Consider the following 26,528-nt stretch of genomic DNA (forward strand, 5'->3'; position numbering starts at 1 on the left):
AATACATCATCATTATCACGATCTGATTCATATATCGTATCTTAAGAAAGTCCAAACATGATCAGACGGTTTACCCACAATTGATTAAAATTTTCAGGTTCTTTTAGAATTAAAAATATGGATCTTTTAGAGCACAGAACATCAAATTTTATCTATCTGTAGGCCTCTTTCATATATCTCATATATTCTACTTCTACCTCGCTTTTTAATGTGTTTACTGGCCATTGGATTCATTTTTTTAACTCTGTCCTTTTCAGATAATCAAGATCGGATTACGTCACGTTTCATCTCCATTCATTCTGCCCTGCCTAAAAGTATGCGTTGTTGATATAATTGGTGATAATAATAGAATATGAAATGTAGATATACGGATTCTATTGTAAACATGAGTTTTACGTCCATTGCTACACTTAAGGATATAGTAAAGGCCATTTATAGCCAAAATGCCAAATAAAGGAAAAAACACACAAAGAATTGATTTTTTTTGTGTGTAAGTATTAGACAAGATGTATGTAACAACATATAAAAAGTATAGACAGACAGACAGACAGACAGATAACTTTATTCACCCAAGGTATTATATAATACTACATGAGGATATACAAATAAATTTGAATAAAGCCAAAACTAGTTCCGGTAGTAACCTGCAAAAAAAAAAAAGAGTGCAATCAATTGTTAACAAATACATGTATATATGTATTGAGGGGGAACTCATTTACTCCTTTAACACAAATACATGATAAGCTCACGTTTAATAACAACTTCTAAAGAACAAATATGGAAAAAAGATGTTTAGTTAATTGACAAAAACACAGTAATACACACACACACACACACACACACAAGGGAGATTACGAAATATATAAGTTCAGTAGGAACTACATAATACGTCGCAATGATTTAAAGTAAAGCGTGGGAGTATGTGATTAGGCTTTAATGACCTGTCATTCTATATTTAGACAAAAATAAGTGTTTGCTTATATGGATCAATAACAGCGAATTACGGATGTTACACGTGCTTGGATTTACTCTATGAGGTTTGTAGGTCATATATATTTACTATCTTAAGTGTTTTGTATTTTAATTACTAACTTGAGAAAAAAAGGAAGGTTATTTGCGTATCTGCAACTGGGAGGCAATATCAAAACTTAGAAATAATAATTCGTAGAAAAGAGCAGAGATGCACTAGCGAATTTGCGTCTGTTGACTGTATAATTTGTCGAAATGAAAGATCGCTATCCTGAATATTCGAATCGCGCAGGTATCTATTTCTTTCTTGCCTAAAGAATTCGCAACTGAGTAGATAATGTCGTTCATTTCCGACGGAGTTATTACTGCACAGTGGGCATATACGTTCCTGAAATGGGGTTCCATCATAACGGCCTGTTTCAACTGGAAATCTGTGGTTGCTGGTGCGAAATTTAAGAAGCGTTAGATAATCTTTCCTACTTAGTACATTGAAATAATTTTCATATTCATGGCAATATTTAAAGCTATTGTAAAACAGACCTTTTGTTGAAAGCTGCATTTGGCTATGCCAGTGTTGTTTGAACTGGTCGACAAGAGTTTGGTTTATTCTTTTTGGTGTACTTTTATTTAGTGCTACATCTTGATTAAGCCATAAGTCTGACCTTCCAACCGAATCCAGAATTTCTTTGATTTTAGAGATCCATTTAAAACTAACGTCATTTTGGTTAAGCATATATTTATACATCAGAAATGAAATCTTATTTTCTTTTCCTAGTAGCAATCTTGTCCAGAAGGATATCATCTTGAATTTTATAGATATTGAAACTGGGAACGTCCCAGTTTCTCCATATAACATGTACATTGGAGTACTTTTCCTAGCATTCGATATTTTTCTAAGAAAATCATTATTTATTTTTTCTAGCAAATTAATATTTTCGAACCCATAAATTTCGGATCCGTAGGTAAGAATAGGTAGAACCGTGTGTTGGTAAAGTTTGATAGTTAAGTCTACTGGCAGGTGAGCATTTTGGGTTTTTGTAAATAAAAGATACATGGCTTTGCTGGCTTGTTGAGCTACGTGTTTTCTGGCTCTTAGGAAAGATCCATTACTGGAAAAGGTTACCCCCAGATAGTGGTAATTGTCCGTTATTTCAATTTCTTCGTCCCCTAGTTTAAAGTTAAAATTAGAATTATTTCGAGAGCCAAAAACAATTATCTTAGTTTTTTTTTGTTTACCTCCAATTTCCATTGGTTACAATAATTATAAAAAGCATTTAAACTTTTTTGAAAGTCATATTGGTTATTAGATAATATTACAGTGTCGTCGGCATAAAGCAAAAGTAAAAGTTTAAGCCAGGTTTCCCCACTGATTGGGTCACTGAGACTTATGCCTTGGACATTATGTGTTTCTAAATAACTTCGCAAATCATTCAAATAAAGGGAAAACAGGATGGGGCTTAGGTTTTCACCCTGACGAACCCCGATTTCAGATAGAAAAAATGGAGACTGTGTGTTATTGTGCACCACACAGGACTTTATATTTTGATACATGTTGAAAATTACCTGAAAAAATTTGCCATTTACAGAGGTTTGCAGTAGTTTGTGCCAGAGACCAAACCGCCAGATCTTATCGAAGCATTGTGAGAAATCTATGAACGAACAGAACAGTTTTTGCTTCTTTTTCTTAATAATTTCAATCAGTGCATGTAAAGTAAATATATGATCAGAGCAGGAGTATCCGCTCCTAAAACCTGCCTGATTTTCATCGAGTAAGTTAAAGTCCTCGATATAGCTAGTAAGTCTGCGATTTAGAATGGAAGTAAATAATTTCCCGAGACATGATAGGATGGTAATCGGTCTATAAGAGCCGCAGTCCGTGGGGTTACCTTTATTTTTGTATATAGGAATGATCATGCCTTGTGACCAAGATTTCGGAATGATACCCGTATCGAGTATGCTATTAAAGAGACGGTTATACACAGGGAGAAGTAACGATTTTGTGGCTTTGATATATTCATTTAAGATATTGTCTGTCGGGCAAGACGCTTTTCCATTGTTCAAATTATCTATGCATTTAATTATTTCAAGATCCGTGATAGGCATGTTAAGAAACAAGTTTGAATCATTTATAAAGTTTGGATCATCTAGTAGTTCATCTTCATCAATGTCTACACTTGGCTTCGTGTTAATACTTTTAAAGTGGTCATAAAACTCATTTATGGACGGATGTTCTGTGTTATTGGTTTTGGGTTTTAAGCTTTTCAGAAATTGCCAGTATTGCTTAGGGCTTTTAGAATGCATATTTCTGAGCTTATTCGCTTTTTCAATCTTGTACTTGTTAATGAAATAATTCATTGTTCTTTTATATTCTTTGCTGGCGTTCTTTAGCCTAAGCTTGCTATTAGCGGAACGGTTATTGCGATAGTTTGATTTAGCATCATGATAATTTTTCCTAGCCTTATTACATTTTGTTCCAAACCACGGCTTGTTATTTCTTATGGAGTAACTATTTCTTACATGAGATCGGTTAACTTTAGGGAAAGAACAACTTGCAGAGTTTTCGAACAAAAGCTGTATTTCATCAGTAACGTGTTCAATTGATAGCTCTGTCTGTGGTAAGTTTAATGCGTTTAATATGGAATTTAAGTGACCTGAGTTAATATTTTTAACAAATTCGTCCTTGAGGTTATCTCGCCAAATCGGCTTTTTGGCTACTTGAGGATCGGAGCCGTTAAAACTTGGTAAGCTTTGTTCACATTTAAGAGACCAGTAAAGCGCACTGTGACCGTCGGAAAAAAGCGCATCCGTTTCGTTTATTTCAAATTCGGATAGGAATTCGTAACATTCTGCGCTTGCAATTAGGTAATCTATCACTGACTTATCTCTAAATGTAAAAGCACCTATGTTGCTGTCTTTTCCAAGCCTCCCGTTTGCAATAAAAAGATTATTATTCCGACATAAATCTATGACTAATAAACCATGCGTATTTGTTTTCTTATCCTTGGAGGTGCGGGTAAGGGGTATAGACAAATTTTCTAAAATAACGTATTTATCAAAGTGCATGATAGAGTCCTGGTCAATTTCAAAGATATCATTCAGATACGTGTCAGATGGTATATAATCATTCATTTGAGCTATTCTGCCGTTAACATCACCGGCCAACATGACATATTTATTCTGGCTACATTTAGAAATAATTTCATTTTCAAAAAGATTCAAATCGTAGTCATTAATGAAGCGTGAATTTTCAGGAGGGAGATATATCACACCTAAAATTAAATTTTCATTCATTAATAAAAGCTGTTTGTCGACATTAATCCAAAGGATATACTCATTATCATTTGGTATAACATGTATAAATTTTGCAATTGGCTCTTTTACATATAACCCTATGCCACCTGATTTGCGTTTGTAAGTTTGACCTCTAGGTTTTGATAAAAAAGTATAATTTTCAATGTTTACAATATCATAACTGTCAATATGCGTCTCTACAACACAAAAAATGTCATGCAATAATACAAATTCAACAAAATCTGGATATTCCAGTCTTTTTTGCAACCCGTTTACATTCAGACATCCAAATGATAAATGCTTTATTTCAGAATTCCCCCTAATATCCTATTTCAGATTGTTATTTTCTGAATTTTTCAAACTTTGGTTTTGTCGAGGTGAGTCCCATGGTCGTGTTATTTTCGGGTCGCTCTGGGAGCTTATATGTCTATCTGGCGCATGCCTTCGCTGAACATCAGATCTACGTCTTTGATCTGGTCCGTCTCGATTTGAAGAACGACGGGCCTGCGGTGACTTGGATTCCCTTCGTATTAGTAAAGGTTGATGACTGGGAGAGTAAGAACCCCTGTGACGACTACGTGTATTGTCCGGCGACCCAGTTAATCCATCAGAGTGAATACTTATGTTTACCTCGTCACGGTGCTGGATAGGGGTATTACTGCGCGACCTCGGGCTATTTATAGGTTGAGGATTAACACAATCAGCTGATTTTGTGTTTACGTTACGAGTGGTTGACATAACTTTATCCCAGTCTGGGAATCTGTCCAAAATTGTTTCACCGTCCTTTAAAATTTTGGCAGGGTATGCCAGCACTACTCTGCTGTTAGGGTGACGGGATCTAATACTTTTAAAAGTCGGCCAGAGCGCTTTTCGAGCGCCAGCAATTTCAGAAGGAAAGTCCTTGTTTATACTATAGGTAGTACCTTTCAGATTTTTAGCTCTAGAGAGAATGTCTTGAACATCCGCGTAATTTGCAAATGAAACTAAGATGGCTCTTTTCCTGCCTCTTTTCCTGCCATCGCCATTATCGTCAATATGCTGGAGAATTTCAAACTGGTTTGGGGCTGAAATACTATTACCGTGAGGGAGATTACCCCCTGAGTTCTGTTCAGTATCCATAAGCACACGTTTATGACACTATCATGCACTATTTCAAAAAGTATTGTCCAATATTTTGACAGTTTTCACTATGTTTTCTGGTCAGAACGTAAACAAACGGCCATACTGGTCACTACCGGAAGTAAAAAAAAAAAAAAAAAAAAAAAAAAAAAAAAAAAAAAAGTATAGAAAAGTGTCATGATGCAAAATGTCTATTTTTTGGGTAAAATATTAAAAATATAAATGAAATTGCGGATTTCTGGAATCGAGCCATAACAACAGAATTATGCATCTAAAGAGGTCCAAATCTGGCACAACATTAGATTACTATATTGTACAAAATGTAAACTAATCAGAAATTTAGAAGAAAACAAAATGGCGTCCTAAATCCTATATGGCCGCCATTAAACGACATTTAAACCAGAATTATCGTTGATTTTATGTCAAATTGTCTCACATCATTGCTTTTACATATAATAAGCTTGTTCGTAATAGTATGCAGTTTACCTAAGATGGAAACAATTCAATACGGAGCAATAGTGAAGTATACAGACAAAATTGCCGAGTCATTCAGCAGTAGAAATTGTCATAAAGCAGCGATAACGTCCTTATTTATTAACAAAACATATGAGTATGAGTACCTTTTTTCCAAATTCTATCATTTCTAATCTGATATTCATGGTTTTGAGGCAAAATTGCATTAAAAGGTGTTTTCAGTTTTATTTCTTAGTCACTAAACAGAAAAACGGTGCGAAAAAATGGTAGATTCAAATAGTCGTCAGTTATTTATTTATTTTTATTTATTTTTTTTTTTGTTTTTTTGATCTGTAGAATTATTTTCCTTATTTTCGTTGCAATTATTTTGCTGAAATGATATGACAGATCTATGCTTGGCATGTAGGTAGCATTTTCACAATTAAATTATAACATGACAGAACTTGTCATGGAAACTTAGACCAAACACCATACGCACCACTACAATTTGGGGTCTCATTTTTAGCTGATTTTGCAGTTTGTGTGTTTCACAGAAAATAATTTTCTTGAATCAAACATGAACCCCACTTTTCACTTAATCTTTATTCAGCAATGCTAATATTCTTCAAGAAAATGTAAGTTTCAGACATTTTGATTTGGTCTTGATGTGTGCTGCGGCCATTGGAAATATGTCAGTTTTATATAGAATAAAGAAGAAGAGCTATTTGGTGTGTTGTACCGTTATGGACGACTTGGGTTAATAACAGCAATAGCTGGATCTCAGCATCACATATTATGTTATATACAATAGTAAAAGGGAACCAACTTCTTGTTAGAGCAAGTACTCGTGTACTCGCTGTGAAATATATTCGAATTTGGACAAATCAGAAACAAGTTCCATAAAAAGCACCAATCAAGCGACACCTCTGCTAGGGTATAGATAAGTAGACGGATGACAATGAAGTCATTCTGTATCCAGCGATTGATGCAAACACATCGAGGATTCAACTTATAATATCCCAGTACCTTGATAAATAAGCAACCAATCTGTAATATTTTTCCGTTATAGCTTCTTTTTGTTGTGGGCCTACTTTGCAAATGCGTAGCTCTGAGGCTGTGTTTTAGTGCTCTGTGCTTCCGAAAAATCTATCTTTACCTATTATCTTCTGTATGCTTATAAGAAACACTTTTTTCTCTAAGACTGTGTCAGTTTCATTTGAAATGTACAAACAACCTAAATGCATGAAATAGTTTGATATTTTAATTTGATACCAACAGTTTCTAAGGTTTTATGGCAATTTCAGTAACGTATGACAACTCAAATTTTGGCAAAAATAGCTGTCACAACATACTTTCCAATCAGTTACCATAACTGTAGCCTACTTTTGCCGTTTTGTCATTTTCTACTCTGATCTGCATACAAATAACACATGTTAAATATGTTCAATTTTACCTCGAACTGCTAGAAATTAGCAATCTTTAAGGTACCAATATGTAGCTTTTGAGAAAAAATACTGTACACACAAAAACATTGTAAATGTGATATTTTGTGCTTTATCAATATCTAAAGCAAAATTGCAATAAATTTGTCATTTTCTATCACATTCCAATCAAAGTAGACCTTTCCCATCCTCATCTGACCAGATTTCAATTTTTACCAATGTTCCCTTGTATGTTTCAGCACACGAAATAGCTGTTCTTCTTTATTTTATATAAAATTGTCAATGGCTGCAACACACACCTTTGCCAGCTTTAAATGTCTGTAACTTAAATTTTTTTGAAGAATATTGTCATTTCTGACAAGTACAATACATATTTGATAACTACTCACTTTTTCTAGTTATTTTTCTAACGCTCCCACTCCGTAAGAAACAACATGTATTTTGCTTCGATTTACGTGATTTGTCGTTGTGAACTTATCAATAACATATCATATTTGAACTTATCTTACTTGCATTTTATGAAATCGAACAGCACATAAAAAGTTCATCTTTTTTGTTTACTATATTTTCTTCACAGCCACGGTTAGCTTATTAATAATACGGTTTGTGGTCGCCCTTTCCAAAAGATATTTTCATTTTCTTGCAAACTCTGTATAATGTACCGGTATCTTATGTTTTTAGCTCACCTGTCACATAGTGAAAAGGTGAGCTTTTGTGATCACCCTTCGTCCATCGTCAGTCCGTGCGTCCGTCCGTGCGTGCGTCAACAATTTCTTGTCTGCACGATAGTGGTTTCATTTATGATTTTATTTTAACCAAACTTGCACACAACTTGTATCACCATGAGATCTCGGTTATCTCGGTTCCTTTCTTGAACTGGCCAGATCCCATTATGGGTTCCTGAGTTATGGCCCCTGAAAGGGCCAAAATCAGCTATTTTGACCTTGTCTGCACAATAGCAGCTTTATTTTTGATTTGATTTTTACCAAACTTGCACACAACTTGTATCACCATAAGATCTTGGTGCTTTTCTTGAACTGGCCAGATTCCTTTATGGGTTCTAGAGTTATGGCCCCTGAAAGGGCCAGAATTAGCTATTTTGACCTTGTCTGCACAATAGCAGCTTTATTTATGATTTTATTTTTACCAAACTTGTACACAACTTGTATCACCATAAGATCTTGGTTCCTTTCTTGAACTGGCGAGATTCCATTATGGGTTCCAGAGTGATGGCCTCTGAAAGGGCCAGAATTAGCTATTTTGACCTTGTCTGCACAATAGCAGCTTCATTTATGATTTGAATTTAATCAAACTTGCACAAAACTTGTGTCACCATAAGTCTCGGATCTCGGTTCCTTTCTTGAACCGACCAAATCCCATAATGGGATCCAGAGTTATGGTCCCCGAAAGGGCCAAAATGAGCTATTTTGACCTTGTCTGCACAATAGCAGCTTCATTTATGATTTGATTTTAACCAAACTTGCACACAACATGTATCACCACAAGATCTTGCTTCCTTTCTTCAACTGGCCAGATTCCATCATGAGTTCCAGAGTTATGGCCCCTTAAAGGTCCAAAATTGGCTATTTTGGCTTTTGCAGCCATATAGAAACTTCATTTATGGTTTTATTTGACACAAACTTCCAAAATATCTTCAGGAACAATAAATCCTGGATTCCATGACAAATCAGATCCAATCGTAGGTTCCAGAGTTATTCTATATCTGATTACCTCCCCTGATTGTAATCAAAATGGATTTATATCAGTAAGAACTTATAGGACTTATTTGAAATTTAATTATTGTTATTAGTTGGACTGAGACAATCAGGGTAGATAACTATGGACTGATTTTATGTCAAATTACCTCCCTTTATTTCAAATTAAAATGGGTATATCTTCATTACTAATGAAGACACTGATCTGAAATTTCATTTATGTCAACATATTTATTTGGCAGATCCTTCTTTTGTTCACTTACAAAATTAATTTTTTTAATTACTTCCCTTTTACGTTACTATAAATAGCTTATTTTTAGTAACTTTTTTATTATTGGCCGTAGGGAAAAACCGAGACCACTTTTTTATGGTACAACATGGATGGGACCTCCAATTTGTAGGTGTATTTTGACATATCTATACCTTGTAAGAATTTTTTTTTCTTTTTGGTTAAATTTCTTCCCTTTGTTGTTCCTGTCCTTTGGACTTAGATATTTTTTCCGAGGACCTTCTTGTCCTTAAGTGCAATGATAACAGGTGAGCGATATAGGGCCATCATGGCCCTCTTGTTTATTTAAGATTTCCAGTCGCCGTTGATAAACTTGCTTGGGTCTAAAAAGTATTTATGATACTATGAAATAACTTGCAATCTGCATACAGCTATGCTGTGTGTTAAAACTAATACGAGGTTCCGTGAAACTTTGATCATTGGTTATTTTGTCAGATAAATTCGCTGACGAATGACTAAAAATATCGCTTAAAAAGTGGTGTCCATGTGTAACTCCATTATAAATATATAAGCACTTATGTCAATGACTTACCTTTTAATATATAAGCTTGGGACAGGTAAAAACGTAATGTGACGAGTTAACGTAGAATCAATGTTTGGATACAGTATACATGTAGTTAGTCTGCATCATCCACAGCATAAATTTCAAAACATTTTGATATTAAAAGTACAAAATGTATATGTTTGAATTCTGATCGTTTTAGACTAATAATTTGATTTCAGACTTTGAAGTGATTGGCATAATTATTTGGTTCAATGATAATGTTATACTGTGTTGTGAGTAATCAATTATTATTCTGACTTTCAGGATGGGACTCTTATATAGTACCATAACTTGTATTTTATCATAATACATTCTTATATGATTATTCATGATTTTTTTGGTCATATAATTGTATGTATTTGGTTTGCTGGTTTCATATAAGTTTAGATGCAATAATTCATTTTACAAACCCTTTGGACCTTTTGTGAGAACATGTCAAATTTCATGCTCGAGAGGGTCCTAAATTGGCAATATCTTACTTTATTACGAAAGGCCGGGGGTGACATCACGTTTCACTATTCTGACTTCCTATTTCTCATTTCTTATTATATATGCTAGGAAATATATAGAAACTATGAAATGAGAAGAAAGAAATGTGAATTTCACATTTCACAGTATTCACTTCTCGTTTTCGATACAAAAGTTATGAAGTGTGAAGTGAGAAATGTAAAATTCACAATTTCGCATTTCTTATTTTTATGCTCCGCGAAGGGGAAGCATATAGTCGCCACTTCGTCCGTCCGTCTGTCCTAGCCCACATTTGCATACTTACGTGGCTATAGGAACAATTCCGTAAGCTTTTATGTGGCTGTTTTTCTTTTACATGGCTAAAAGAACAATAGAGAGAACAAAAGAGTAGCCACAGAAATACCCATATGTAGGAACGTCCGCCTGTCCGCCCGTCCGTCCACCCACCTGTCCGTGATTACATTTGCATACTTAGGTGGCTATAAGAACAAAAGGTAACTGTACTTTTTCTTTGATGTCATTCATTCCTTTACGTGGCTAAAGGAACAATAGAGAGAACAAAAAGAGGTCACATAAAACCCATATGCAGAACGTCCGTCCGTCCGTCCGTCCCGCATTTCTTGTCCGGGATATTTCTCAGCAACCACTGGTTTGAATTTAGCGAAACTTCATAAGAAGCTTCACTTTTTTGTTGGATTTAACGTCACACCGACACAATTATAGGTCATATGACAACCATCAAAGCTGGTGCCCCTTCGTGCATTATTTCATCACGAGCGGGTACCTGGGTAGAACCACCGACCTTACGCACGCCAGCTGGATTCAAAGCCCCGAGTGAGGCTCGAACCCACATCGGTGAGAGGCAAGTGACTGGAAGTCTGCGACCTTAACTACTCGGCCACGGAGGCCCCCAAGAAGCTTCACTATCAAGAGGAGATGCGCATATTGTCTTCGTGTTCCGGTCGGATGATTTTTCACAGAGTTATTCCCCTTTGATTATTCAACAATAGTATACAATAGCACAATTCCTGTCCGGAGTATTTCTCAGCAACCACTGGTTGGAATTTAGCCATACTTCATAGGAAGGTTCATCATCAAGAGGAGATGCACATATTACCTTTGTGTTGCATTTGGATGATTTTATTCCGAGATATTGCCCTTTGATTATTCTACATTAGTATATTATAGTACAACTATTGTCCAGAGTATTTCTCAGCAACCACTGGTTGGAATTTAGCCATACTTCATAGGAAGCTTTACCAGCAAGAGGAGATACGCATATTATCTTCGTGTTTCAGTTGAATGATTTTTCACTGATTTTTTGTCCTTTGATAATTCAACATTAGTAAACAATAGCGCCATCATAGTCAGGAATATTTCTCAGCAAGCACTGCCTGGAATTCAGCAGGAATTCGTAGGACACTTCACTCTTAAGAGGAGGTGCGCACATCTTCTTCATTATCCGTTTTATTGTTCTCGGTGAGATATTGCCCTTTAAACTATGTGTGCCCTGTCAGTAAATTCCACGTTTGTTCTTTTGATATGCAAATTTAGGGGAGCATCCATCAGTTTTACCGATATTTCTTGTTCATTATGAAACATATAGAATTCATAAAATGAGAGGTAGGAAATGTGAACTTCGCATTTCTCAATTTTGTGTGGAAAGTGTTCACTTCTCATTTCATATTTTTTATATTTCACAATGTACAAGAGTCGTCCAATAAATACGTTCGAAATTAGCTAATAAAAGCGTATTAAGTTTGTATCAGTTTGAAATTTAGTACCTCTACTACGTATGTTCTAAATCTGAAATTAGTACATGTACCATGCAATATGTTTGTGCTATGGTCATTTGTTTAAGTAAGGTGTATACTGTGCGGCACACGCCAGTGACGTCTTCATGAATAAAAGGTTAAGGTAGATTTCCCCTAAGCATAGAACACCCCAGACACAGCCAGAGAACAATGCATCACAAAGTAGGCCCGCAACCTGAATACAACTGGAAAATTGCCATGACCCAAAATCGTAAACATAGGGATTTGATATACATTCTCGCAGAGGTGTCTTTAAATTACTTTTATATTTCAAAACCAAATCTGAACTTCGATAGTAAAATTTAGCTAAGTATTTACGTAATTTATAATAACGGTAGCCTTGTTGAAGAAGCTTATTTGTAATATTTTGATTACGTTTAATGAAATCTTCAATATGACCACACGCTCTTGCAAACCGAATTGATCGAGAAATATACATCCCATAAGATGTTGCATGGGGTACATCATCATCCATATGGGGGAAAATTACAATACTAAAATTAAAATCATCCGTCTTTTCATAAATTTCGGTATGTTTACAATTGTCGTAAATAGGGAGATGTAAATCTAGAAACGAAGCTGTAGAATTGTTAGCTTTATTTTACTGGAGCTCCCGGAGATAAACAGTATCCACCAACTGAGCAAAAAAGCGGATTATCCATATTATTAGCGTGATGTATTATCAAATGCAGTAATAATGTCTGCCTGTGTATCTGGAGAAAGGCCCAACATAAAATCTCTTTCATATCAATATAATAATAAGACACCGTGTGACTGCCATACACAAAAAGTTGTTTATTTTACACTCGAATGACCGACTGACTTTTAATTTTACGGAAACATCACATAATTGTTATAAAAATATAGCCATGATGTTGATGCGGATTTTATTTGCAAAAATGTGTAATTTTATTCGCAGTTATTGATCTTTTTACATTTTAGACGCCGAAACGCCGACTGGTCCGCTGGCACGATTGCTTTGGATATTAAATAAAGTCTAGTTTTGTACTGTGTGATGTTATTCTGTTTTAATAATTCACAGTTGGAAGCGGAGATAGTATTGGTTATAACGGTACCAGTGATACTAAACTGCAGATTAGGGGGCCAAAGTTGTAGCACCAGTCTACATATTTATTGAACAACCCTCGTATGATAAGAAAACGAGGCGAGAACTGTTAAATGTGAAATTCACACTTCTCATTTCATGTCATAGTTTATATATGTTTCATAGTGTATAATAGGAAATGAGAACTGTGAAATACTGTTCTTGTCACTTTTCGGAGGTGTTTTAACAGAAGAGAAAACATGTGTTAGCAGAGAGATCCTCGCGCTCACGTGCTGTAAAGATACCCTTTTATATATGCGTGTTCCGTGGAAAAGCATAAACATGTAACGGCCCAAAAATAGATTATTTAAATGTAAATAACGTCAGCGTCAAAAAAATGACGTTGAGGGACAATGTATTCATTTATTAGTTTTACGCGCTTTATGCTAGAATAGCGTTAGCGTATGTTCATTCCGTGTTACAACATCTTCAGAATCCCTCTGGATACGTCGGTACCCTCACTCTACCGAGCTCGTGCAGGATTCTGCAGATGTTATAACATGAAAATACATACTGTATCCCTACATCAATACAGATCCATACAAACAGCTTGGAAATTCTGTGTTCTTGGAACATAGCTTAGTACAATTCCCATTGAGTTTGTGTCCTTACGTTCGAGATATAAAGTAAATTTTGTAACTGTTACAATGACCTATGAATTATAAACGGTGTTTGTAAATAAATATAAATAACAATAGTATAAATCAGCTTTATGTTAAGAAAAGAAGTTTACGTGAATTGAATAATGTTAGGGCTCATTGGTCATCTGGAAAACAAAACGTTAATGACTTTGTTCTTAGGTATTCGTTTAGTTTTCCGTTAGTATCAAAGTTATAAAATTTATTGTTTACACATAATGTATTCTGAAAGTGTGTATGTTAAAACTATTACATTCAGATATGTTCAAAAGCTTGAAAGGTAAATTCAGAATATTGAAAGGAAATTCAGATTGATCAGTAGTCGAAACAAAATTTTAATGTCTCCCCGACCGTGGTGCTGCTTTTATCTGTTGACGATCCCAACCTTCATCTGCAGATATACAGCCTGTGAACAAAGAGTAAGCTTTCTTAAAATATAATTTTTAACTAGAAATATGCTGCTTGCAACTATTTTGATGTTGTCAACTGATTGAGTCGCATTAATCAGTGCAGTTTCAACACAGACGTAGAATACAATTTTTAAAAGATATATCAAATATCAATTTACGTGCAGAAACCACCAACGGAGACATGATTCTTGGTTCACAAACCTGGCTCGCTGATATTCTTGGGGTTCAACGTCCACCGAATAAACAGGAACACATCACAGGAACTATACAGATGGAGAAGAAAAGGGTGCTGGTTATCTCGTCATAATATTGCCCGACAAAACTGATGAAACATTTATGTGTATGAAGCTTTTCCGAATATCAAAGAAAAGTTAAAGGATCACATATACACATTTACTGGCATACCAAATGTTGATTGGACATATAATTTCAATTACCACTCCGAGTAGCCAAAAAACCGTTCTTGATACTGCTGGAGATTTGAACCTCGGACAATTAATGAACTTTCTAACCAGATAGGAAAATACATTAGATCTCATCTTCTTAAGGTATTCAACATTGATTTGTTTTTGTTGGGTTTAACGTCGCATCGGCACAATTATATTACTAGTATGTCATATGGCAACTTTCCAGCTTTGACGGTGGAGGAAGACCCCAGGTATCCCTCCTTGCATTATTTCATGACGGGCGGGCACCTGGGTAGAACTACCAACCTTCCGGAAGACAGCTACATGGCTTCCTCGCATGAAGAATTTAATGCCTCGAGTGAGGTTCAAACCCACATCGGTAAGGGGCAAGTGATTCAAAGTTAGCGACCTTAACCACTCGGCCACGGAGGCCCTATTCAACACGGAAGATTAAATGTAAGCCATAACCACATATCGGGCAGAATGGTCACAATGCAAAGTCATTGTAATGCTCGGTACTGCGAACTAACATCCCACGAAAGGAAAAGCCAACATTGATAGGATTGAAGAACACTTCAAGAAATACAGTGTTACATTCCCCTGAATGTACTTCCAGAATATCAAAATGGTCCTCCTTCAAATCTGCTGTTACTACAGCAGTACAAGAACATGTGTCAACTAAGATGTTCAGCTTAAGGCAAACATGCAAACTGTTGAACACCAACATTCGCAGAAAAATAAGAAGAAGGCCAACTGGAAGGCCAAAATTGCAGACTGAGTGTCTGGGACAAGTCCAGAAATCTTCAGGCCGAGGTCAACAAAGACGCCAGGCCAAATGTAAGCTTAGTGTTGTATACAGAAGGAGATCTGGGAAGGCTTTTATGCTTACATAAAAGCAATCGTCCGGCCTCCAGCTTTAATCGACAAAGAGCAACATCCGACAGTCAGTTTCATCAACTACCGACTGCAATAGAAAATATTGCAGATATGCTAGACAAGAACAAGAGTAACCCTACCATAAGTAACATTCGTATCAACACACAAGCCGTGATGAAACTGTTAGGAGACCTAACAACATTAAAACCTTTAAGACAAGATAGTATAACCGCCATCATTTTACGTCATCTTCGGCTGAAATTGCTTCCATGCTTACGAAAATATTCCAAACTTCACTTGACACTGGAGAAATAACTATATCACCTATCTTCAGGAAAGGCAATACACATCTTGCCTCAAACTACCATCGTCGAGTGTGCGGGAGCTCGGCCGCGTCATACCAAAAACGTAAAAGAAAATTTACAAGTAGCTTTCTTGCTTGGTGCTCAGCATTAAAAAGGCCGAAAGGCCACATTTTCTATTTGGTCGTCATAAGTCTTTGTGAGAATGTTTGTCTGTCTGAAATTTAGATAAAGTTTAAACCAGGTTACTAGGTTAAAATATAAAAAAAAACCTTTGTCAGAATGTTCGTCTCTATAAACCATGTTCAAAACTGAATAACATGGGGACTTATACAAGGTCACGTAAAAACACCTTTTTAATACTCTTCTGCTTGACCGCAATTAATCTTTGTCAGAATATTTGTTATTACATATTATACTACATCAAGTTCAAAAGTGGGGAACAAGGGGTCAAAAGCTATGCCACAAAGTTAACATTCTAGAGGCAACATTTGCTACCTGATCAGTATGAGACTAAGAACACAACTGTAACTCGATCACATAGGTAAATAACTAGGTCACGTTAGGTCAAATCTTAAAAAACCGTAGTTAAGGACACGCTAAGGGGTGGAGGGTGACCGGCTTTAACATGATTTTTCTCCACATTATGATGTGTAGCATACAAAAATGGAGGTGAAAGATTGAACTATACCATAATACTTTATAATAACATTGTATGCATCATGATTCTTTTAAGATAACAAAATATATAAAAGTCTATTGTTATCTTCAAATAGATTCAACTCTCTCATCAGTACTTTAAATGTGCCTAAATTTTGTGTGCAGTATGAGAGGCCCATAAACTACCAAAGTTTATCATAAATTTTCCGTAAATATCCAGAAAAAAATTTTGTTCCCTTCCCCAATGAATTAAAAGTGATAATTTAAGAATGGGTTCATTTATCAAAAAACTGTGAAACACTTTTATAGAACACCTTCAAAGAGACAGACTGCGCCAAATTTTTATGCAATTTCCTTCATAAATAAAGGAATTGACCGCGATGGAGCCTAAATTAGACGTAGGTGACGGTGACGCAGTAGGACTTGCGGCAGATAATTTCCCAGACTGTAAGCCGATATCTCACTGTATGTCGACCTATAGGCCGTCCACGGTTACCTACCACTAAACGTAACGTGGAATCAGCTGTAACAAATCTGTCAAGCAAATGGCGTTGACGTATGTAAATGTCATGCCTTACTGACGTTACACGTACGCGGTCTATCCGAACGAGGCCAATCGAAAAGAGTTTCCGTGTCTCTAAAACGTCGAACGAGACGCAGTTTTGTTGAACGAGGGATATCAAAACGTCTAGCGGCTCGTCTTGTGTTCGCCCACATTCGAGCATGGCCAAAACTTGGGCCCTTTCTTCGAAATTTAACCTCGGCATTGTCAGAAAATATCTGAACGCCTAACACTTGTACCTGCGTAAAATAAAAAATAAAATCACATGGTTGACGGGCTGTACGAGGAAATCATGAGCTGGTACATGAATTTAACAATGGGCTGAATGAAATCGTACGAGTTTCGGTTGGCTGTGTTTCTCGGTCAGAGTACATGCACATTTCTGACATTGCCCAGCAAATTTAAACTATGTAACGAAAATAAAGCCAACTATCGATAAGGTGTTTCGTTATCTCGTCAGTATAGTTGATTCATGTAAGTTTGTTAAAAATCAGAGCTCCAATGAAACATGCTTGTTCTGTGAAAGTCACAGTTGGGCGATCTAGTGCCATCATGGCCCTCTTGTTATATACCCAACAACAGTTTTACCTCCACACCTGTTTTTTGTTTGTTTTTAACTTAGCCAAATTTGGATTAATATCAACGGAATTTGTACACAATGTTTAATTTAATGATTATTTTATTATAATAAAACATAACAACGATAATAGTAAGTTTATATGCGATATAATATGGTGCGGTGGATGGGGGAGTGTTTCCACGAAGTGCATTGTGCACTAATGTTCTCTTAAACGGAAGACGTTCTTGAAAAAAGCAAACGTCAGTGAAAAACTAGAGAACATGCGGGCACTTTAGACTTTAGACAATATATCATTTCCAAATCTATGCGTTATCAATGAAATAATCGCAAGTTTACTCACCGAATCGAGGTGTTTTGACACAAAAAAAGTCACATCGGGAAGTGTTGCGCGCACCTGTAATGATGACGTACTACACCTTCCCTGAATATTTTCAATAACAACATGTTATTTTCATATCAGATTTTGGACGTCATTAATGACACCACATTTATGGATGACGTTGTATCAAGAAGTACATTTACCTCAATAATTTTCAAAATTTCTCAGCCAAACAAGCAAAATATGTATGATTTTATAAGTAAAAATGAATATGCAACACACTGATGATAAGCTTTGCATCGAGAAATATGCACTATGTGTTTTCGCGGATTAATATTGCACCGCTAATGTAGCGCAAAATCTCAACTGTAGAACTCGTGCATAATTCTCAATAGCCAGGTAGCTATGACGATAATATTGTAAACTTTTCAAGAAATGTGTGTATTTTTCTGAAAACATTTCAGCAAAACATAATATTTTCTAGATATTTTTATTTGTTTCCTGAAAATAGTTTAGCGCAAAATTTCGCGTAAGAGCTTGAAACTGCCACGAGATATTTGGTAGCTATCACGATAATATTCTAAACTTTCTAGAAAAGTTGTGCATTTTTCCTGAAAACGTTATCGCAATAAATTATTGTTTTCAAGGTATGCTTTCTATTTCCAGGACACTTTAGGTTATTGAGATAAAGTTATCAGAAAAGTTCGAAATATCAAGATAATTGCTGAAAGTATCGAGATAGCTTTCTTGCTAAGAAATGGCGACTGCAGGCACTTACGCAAAAATCTCAAGATACTTATGCAAATTATCCCAATAATATTTCCAGGAAACTTTCGACTATTGAGATAATCTTTTCAGAAAACTTCGCTTTATCGAGATAGCTTGTTTAAGTATCGGGATAGCTACCTAGCTATCTCGTGGAAGAAATATGTCACTATACAAATCTGATAATCTATTAATGTTCACTTGCAGAATAGTATCCTATGTCTGGATAAGACCATATTCTATCCCTTGAAGATTGTAATATTGATCAAAATTGTTTATTCCCGCAGATGGCACTACTTGTCGCATAGAGTCCAGCACCAAGTTGCATCAATTTTGTGACTTTTTATTTTTTGGGTTACCTTATTACAACTACCATGGCTCAACGAATATACATACAATTGATATCACTGTTATGTTTCATTTAACTGATCTGATCATTAAACAATGTGTCCAATTTTCATTCAAATCTGTCAAAATTTGGCAGAGACAATAACAAAAAAACAGGTGTTGAGTTAGAAAGCTGTTGAGTATATATGTATTGATTTTATTTTGTTAATATATTTAACATATTTCATTTAAAATGTAGGCAGTGGGAATGTAAAGTACATAGATTGCCCTCTATGTAATCAGTCGAAAAGTGAAATATAATTTAAATTATATCACGTCTAACTTCAGTTTTGTCGGCATTTCACAACCTCTTATAATGTGTGAGGCCAACTGAATGGCATATTCTTGTCTGTTACGACATATATTCTGCTGTGTGAAAAGATCTTTTCACAGAACATAATTCCATTCGGACAGTGTTGTAGTTCCACTCATTTTTTACCGGTTTGTTTAACTCAAGATAAATTTAAAATTAAATTGAAACTAATGAAAAAAAAACAAGTATAATTTAGGGAGCTACAAGCCAAAAAGGCATTACAAGATATATACGAGGGGCGTTCAATATGTAATGTTACTCCGTATGTAGTTCCGTAACCGCTTATTATTTTTAGATGCGGTTTTCGGCACATTATAGAGTAATTTATTAGCAACACAATGCTATATAAATTATAAAAATCGGCAGGTTCAAAATAAAAATATAATCATTATAGTGAGGTGTACTCAGGTATACTAGACCATAATTATAATTTAGGTTTGTCCTGGGCATCCAGAGTCTCAGGAAAATGGAATAACTTGTAAAATCACAAAATTCTGTCATTTGTCTACGAGGTATAGCAATTTGTGACGCGTTTGTGTTTGTTTTAAACTATTTATTACATTTTTAATTTTACAACACAACTAAAAAATCTAAACTCGAGGTTGATTCCATCTGGAAAGGGTGTTGAGAGTGATTTTTAGTTGTAAAAACTAGTTTCGCAATCGAGAATTAAGATACTAGTATCAACTTAAAATACAAGAATTCTTTAAACGATGATTATCGCCCCTGACAAAATTGCAGAGCCTTATTGTACTCATCTTATCATATTTCGAGTAAAATTATACACACTCAATTTAAAACTGTTATAAACTTTTTCATTTTAGTTTTCATATGTCTTTGTGAAGATCATGATTTGTTTTATCTGTTTAAACTGAAAATTGAACTACAGTTCTAGTTGTTGAATAGTACAATCAAGGAATTGCATATTAAAATCTCAATATTTTGGACATAAAACTGTCCAGTATACCCGAGTACACCTCACTCAAATGATTATATTTTTACTTTGAATCTACCAATTTTTATAATTTAAACAACATTGTGTTGCCAATAAATTGCTCTATAACGTGCCGAAAACCGCACCTAAAAATAACAAGCGGTTACGGAGCTACATACGGAGTAACATAACATACTGAACGCCCCTCGTAACTTTCATTTCCACCTTCATTGGCAATTTGGTAACACAGGTTATTAAGTCTATCTGACCAATTAATTAACTGTATGATGCTAGTGTCTTAATAAACAGTCGTTTATTTTTGCGAAGGGACTGGTGCCGGCAGAGGCTCTCCTTTCAGACCGGCTAAAATGTTGCGTGTTGTAAGATTTGCCATTGCGTGTCGTGTATTGATAGAAGCACTCCCAAGATGGGGAAGTACTGTACAATTAGGCAGTGTTAACAGTGGATGATCGACGGGCAATGGTTCTGGTGTTGTTGCATCAATTCCAGCTGCATATAGCTCTCCAGTCTTCAAGGCATCGTAAAGTGCATCTTGGTCAATGAGTACACCACGCGATACATTAACCAGTATCGCTGACGATTTCATTTTCTTGAACGCTTCAGCACTGAATAGTTTGTGGTTACTCGGATTTATTGAACAACATGCTATAACAAAGTCTGATTGTTTCAACAAGTCGTCAAAGGCCACAAATTCTCCGTCAACTTCAGAGGCATAATCCTTGGGGGTTCTGCCACAATACATGAGGTGACTAATACCAAAGGCCTTGAGGCGTCTAGCAACTTCAAAGCCTATACGCCCCAATCCAACAATTCCTACAGTCGACCCTTTAATGTTTTTCCCACAGAGATAAAGAGAATTGCTCCATGTAAAACCCCAAACACCGTTCATCACATCGGCCATACCTGTAACAGAAGGAATGGTTGAGCGATACAATAACAATAGAAAAGGTAATAAATATAAAACCGGCATACAAAATAATTGTAATGGGTAAAAGCTTGGTTCTGACACTTCACTACTTCATACAAACCAACACGGCCACAACTATCTCCTTATTACAAATGTTTACAGTTCCAAAATCATAGACAGAAATAAAGGATACTCTACAGAAAATTTCGCCACGTATGTTTGAACTTAATATAGAAAATACATATTACATAAATACGGTATATTCTAGTTTAGATAAAGATAAATTGTGTCAATTTAATTAAAAGATTTAGAGTAAAAAGAATAAGATATTAGCTAAATTGTTTATTAGGATGACGCGACCTGTGTAGTTATGCAGATCGTTCGGGCAGGACAAGAGGTATCATTCTTGCACATTGTTAAAGACCGAGGAATTTTCCTATGATTCTGCCTGTTTGGGGTTAGCGCCGTATTTCATTAGAAATTCAACTGTGTAACAGCGGGCAGTTAACCTAACCAATGTTGCTGGATTCTGTACACGTATTTACTTGTTCTTCGCAAGTAACTGCCAATTTTCCCACATGAATCAGACGTGGGGGACGAATGGTTTCAGATAAAATGTCTTTATCAATCGTCATGGAGAACATGCTCTTCGTCCAAGAATCGAACTCAAAACCCCGCGATCCGTTGATTTGCGATCACCCTTTTGAACCAAGCAGGCGGAACTTTTCCCATGAACATCTTTCTTCTTACATTGTTTTAATGCAGTGATATTGCACGATTTTAGACACTTCCTTAATTTTTTTATCGGCTATCAAAAAATCATTTGTAATGCTACATTACTGTCATTCATAGATTATAAACGTCATGGATTGGGCACCTTAAGGATAAGTGTAACCGTAACTCTGATTTCTCAAAATCTAATTAATGCCTATACACTAACCATTCATTTGCAAACTCTTGTTCTTTGGGTTGCAAAACTATAAGATAAACGTTGAAATTTTATAAATCAAATACATCCGCGTAAATATGAATAAAACTCTTCAAAATTTTGCACTGAAGAGGATACAATGATGAACATGTTTGGATGAAAACATACAGCTCACACTTTCTTTCGCAACATATTATAGTAATTGACTGTTTTGAAATTTCCAAGAAAATGTTTTCAATTGTTTTTTTTTTTGCACAACTGAGATCCATCTGTAGCATTTGTATGATCCCAAAACCTGACTTAATAAACATTTCCGGACATTTTCTTAACTTAAAATTCTTTGATTATTTTCGGAATTTGACGACTCCGTAACATACCTAGCAACAAATCCTTCCCTATAATCAAAGTAGTATAACAGAACATGTAGATGTGTTATAATAATTATTATACCAGATTAATATATTATACCCAGATTTATATATTGCCATTTTCATGATAAACACGTTCAAAGGTGCTTTACATAGCGCAAAAGGCAGCCACTCAGGACGCCAAATTCATCCTCTACTAGTACAGACACAGAACGATCTGACCAAAGGGACAGAGTGAGACAAAGCCCCTAGAACAGAGAGAGAAATCCTTTTTAAGATAAGGCCTGTCCGGCTAACGTAGCAAAGCTCTTTGCGAGTAGACAGTCTGTTTCTTTAACGTTCCCGGTGTATAGCACCGATACACGTGAAGCGTGTTCTGTCCTGAGAAAAAACAGTACTGGCCTATAAGTTTGGTGGGAGACACTCAAGAGCATCTAAAAATTTCCAGTGCCTGGACCGGTATTCGAACCCCGAACAACTAGATTACCGGACCACGATCATTTTTGTGCGTATAGCTGAATAATGTATTGTCGGACGTTGATAATGCAAGGAGATACTTTTTGAATTCGAATCAGCAAGAAGTTCAATTACATAACACCATGTTTGTAAAGTTGGTTAAAAATGCACTCAGCGACAAAACTCAGCATCTACCAACATCATTAATCCTATCTTAATAAAGCTTGAAAAAATTGTGATTATACTCTCAGCTGACTAAAAGTCATTAACACACTTGGCTCATCTTTTAGCAGAGAGCAGACGTTGTGCTGACTTGGCTTCGAAAGGCAATCAGGTTTGTCAGAGGACGTGATTTTAGCAGAGAGCAGACGTTGTGCTGGCTTGGTTTCGAAAAACAACCAGTTTTGTCAGAGGACGTGATTTTAGCAGAGAGCAGACGTTGTGCTGGCTTGGCTTCGAAAGACAACCAGTTTTGTCAGAGGACGTGATTTTAGCAGAGAGCAGACGTTGTGCTGGCTTGGTTTCGAAAGGCAACCAGTTTTGTGTGAGGACGTGATTTCACGACACATTTTATTCATTTACAGATTAAATATGGTTACTTGTATCAGATAGGTTATTCCTCAAGTCGTTAGAAGCCACTACCAGTTACTAGTCTTCTTCAGACAACTAACCTACTACACCTGCTAAAACTGCATTTATGATATTTCTGAAGTGCATTCCTTCATTCAAATTCACACACGTACAACGTTTGATAATTTCTATATATAACTAGTTCTTAGTTTTACCTTCTTTATGTCTCCGAGCTGTGGCAAGAGTAAGAGCTATCGCCGCTTCAGCCACGGTGTCTGTGAGAACATCGGGCGTATATCTTACTTTGACAGTTCGGCGTGAACATTCGACTAAATCTAGATGATCCAGACCCACAGACATTGTTCCTATAACCTTCAGCTGAGGACTTTCAAAATAGTATGAGGTCTTTTTAAAACGGCATTAAGATCGGATGTGTTAGAAAATTAAACATAAAGCGCTACGAAATGTACTTATAAATGCAGTAATACAGATCACAAATTTGAAAAAATCACTTACTTTTACCTGTAAAAAGAGAGTGGTATTTTGACGAAATGGACGGACGTGAAAGTATGAAAGATTTTGTTGTGATAAGAGACATGATTTACCCTTATGTATGAGTTTTGTTGGGTTTAAAGTTGTATTTTGACAGAATGAACAAGATCGTCTAAAAGTAGTTCTGCTGGTTCTAATGATCAATGTTTTTACTAAGTAGAATTTTTTTAAACCCCGATAAAACTTCAGAATACACTTTTAGCAAATAGAAAAGATAGGTCGTGTGCTTGATTTTTTGCTTCACTGATTTGAAAAATTTGGACCCCTGACAAGTTTTCATAATGGGAAAATCACAATTTTGATAACATTTTCGTGATAGATTTTTGTCTCTACACTTCTCACAATTAATCTATAAAAAGGTGAAGTAAAATGTATAGGTCCATGAGCTTGTTTTTAAGATATTTGCCAAGCGTGTCAAACTTTTTAAAATCATATATTATCTCAAGAAAGGTAGTACCTTTGCCGTTTTGATAGTGTTAATCACAGGTTGCCCTTAATTCGTAAAATGAATTTCGTATCCGAATGCCGAGTCCAGGCTTTATTCTACGTTATCCGGATAATTACTTTACGCCGTCACTTCCGGTTTATCAAACGTGCAGAACTACCTTAAAAACCAGGTTGTAGGAAGAGAAAAAACTGACTCTTGCTTAAATGTTTTCTTTGGTTTAACGTCACACCGTCATAATGGAGACTTTCCAGCTTCTGATGGCGGAGTAAGAACCTAGATGTCCCTCCAGGCGTTAGCTCAGGAACGGGCGGGCACATGGATAAAGCCACTCACCCTGGATGGCTTCATCAGACGAAAGAAATCTACACCACAAGAGGTTTTTAACTAATAGCAGTGAGGGGTGAATAAATATTTGACGACATTACAGTATTCATTTCTGAGTTTGTTAGTGACCATCCAAAGAAATATGTGGGGTCATTACGATAAATTGGGGTGGGTGCGAAACGTTAGCTGAGTCCTCACATGTATCACATTGACCCCATATATTTTCGTGGAAGGTCACTAACAAACCCGAATATGATTTGTTTAACTGACAGCTTATTTGTAGCTAACCCAACATGAAAAACTACTGACCTTCCACTGAAACATAGGTTTTTGTCAGATCCCACCTTTCAACAAATGAAAATGCTAGACTATTATGGGAGATGAAACAATAATTGTTTTTGCGGGTGGGGAGGTGGGGGGGGGGGGGAAGAAAACTACAGCCACGTCTTATCCTTAACCTTCCAAAACTGTTGGACTTCTCACCACCATATTATACAGTTAACTATAATTTCAGAAAGCTTCAACAAACCTGCAGCATCAAGGGCTTCGTTGTCAATTTTTGCCGAGTACGCAAGGTGTATTGCGTCCACTCCTTTGATTGATCTCAGGAACTCTTCCCGTGGCACAGAAACCACACCGCCTTTCTTCTCGTCGTACATAGTAATTTCACACTGCTCACGGTACAGCTTTATAGCCTCCCCGTCTTCCGGTATTCCTTGACTGATGTATAGTTTAGGACGCACACTCATATTTAACACCCTCTGGAATCGGAAAATAATTAGACTTTTCCACACCTTGAAATTATAAAATGTATTTAACCGTAAACAAGGTTTAATTGAACACAATTTGACAAAATATCCCATAAAGTGATTGACACATTCGCGGAGTGTGTGTTAACATGATGATAACATCTTCACTCAAATAGTTTTACTACATTTTACTACTTCGACATACTGCAAACCTTGACGTTTGCGGGTAGTGGCGTAGCTATTCATATTCTTGTAGGCTACATCTAAACGCCTCACTTACCACTCATATACTTCAAAAAAATTACTCTAGAGTCAATATGGTCAGCACTAAAACGATTTTGAATGCATTTCATTTGCAAGTGCGCCAAAACGTATCCTTTTCACGCTTGGTTTGCTCGACTGGGCTGATAAGATCATTAGACAATGACGATTAAAATGATTTTAGAATAGACAGAAAATAGTCAACGCAGATCTCTGGATTGTCAGGCCTCCCTAGATGACATATGTAACGTCTATTCTGTACACATTCGAACATGTCCTAGCTTTACATTAATTGGTTTCTGTTTTTAATTACTGTGCGTGTGAAGTATAACTATGTAACCTCTCCTCAAGCAAAGTTCCATGATAATAACATATACCAAATGTTTAGTACAAGTGACAAAGCTTAAACACCTGAAGGAGTTAGATATTCATTAATGCACATAAATCTGGTTTATGAATACACTAAAGAAACGCTCGGTTCAAAATGGTGGAAAAAAGAAAAAGAGCTGGTCAACCCCATGTTTATTGTGGCTGGATTTTTTTTCTGTTGAATAGTTCTGTTGAATTCATGTATTTTTAGGG

The 26,528-nt window shown here is 35.9% G+C and overlaps 1 protein-coding gene across 1 annotated transcript; it reads right to left on the reverse strand.

Annotated features, from left to right (window-relative positions):
* Nucleotides 1-20,577: 20,577 nt before the first annotated feature.
* On the reverse strand, nt 20,578-25,685 carry LOC123558282 (glyoxylate reductase/hydroxypyruvate reductase-like). The gene is made up of 3 exons (XM_053544514.1): nt 25,420-25,685; nt 23,828-23,997; nt 20,578-21,286 (listed from the first exon to the last, which is right to left on the reverse strand). Exons 1-3 carry the CDS (start codon nt 25,683-25,685, stop codon nt 20,676-20,678), a joined length of 1,047 nt encoding a protein of 348 aa, XP_053400489.1. The 3' UTR covers nt 20,578-20,675.
* Between the last annotated feature and the right edge of the window lie 843 nt (nt 25,686-26,528).

This window comes from Mercenaria mercenaria, chromosome 5 (genome assembly GCF_021730395.1).
Source record: "Mercenaria mercenaria strain notata chromosome 5, MADL_Memer_1, whole genome shotgun sequence".
In the NCBI taxonomy this organism is placed as follows: domain Eukaryota; kingdom Metazoa; phylum Mollusca; class Bivalvia; order Venerida; family Veneridae; genus Mercenaria; species Mercenaria mercenaria.

Excerpts from the sequence above, each read along its gene's own strand:
- LOC123558282 (XM_053544514.1), bottom strand. The coding sequence starts at position 25,685 with ATGAGTGTGCGTCCTAAACTATACATCAGTCAAGGAATACCGGAAGAC. Across the intron at positions 23,998-25,419 it reads GTTAACTGTATAATATGGTG|TCCTCAGCTGAAGGTTATAG; the intron begins GTGAGAAGTCCA and ends CTATTTTGAAAG. Across the intron at positions 21,287-23,827 it reads AGCTCGGAGACATAAAGAAG|GTATGGCCGATGTGATGAAC; the intron begins GTAAAACTAAGA and ends CTTCTGTTACAG.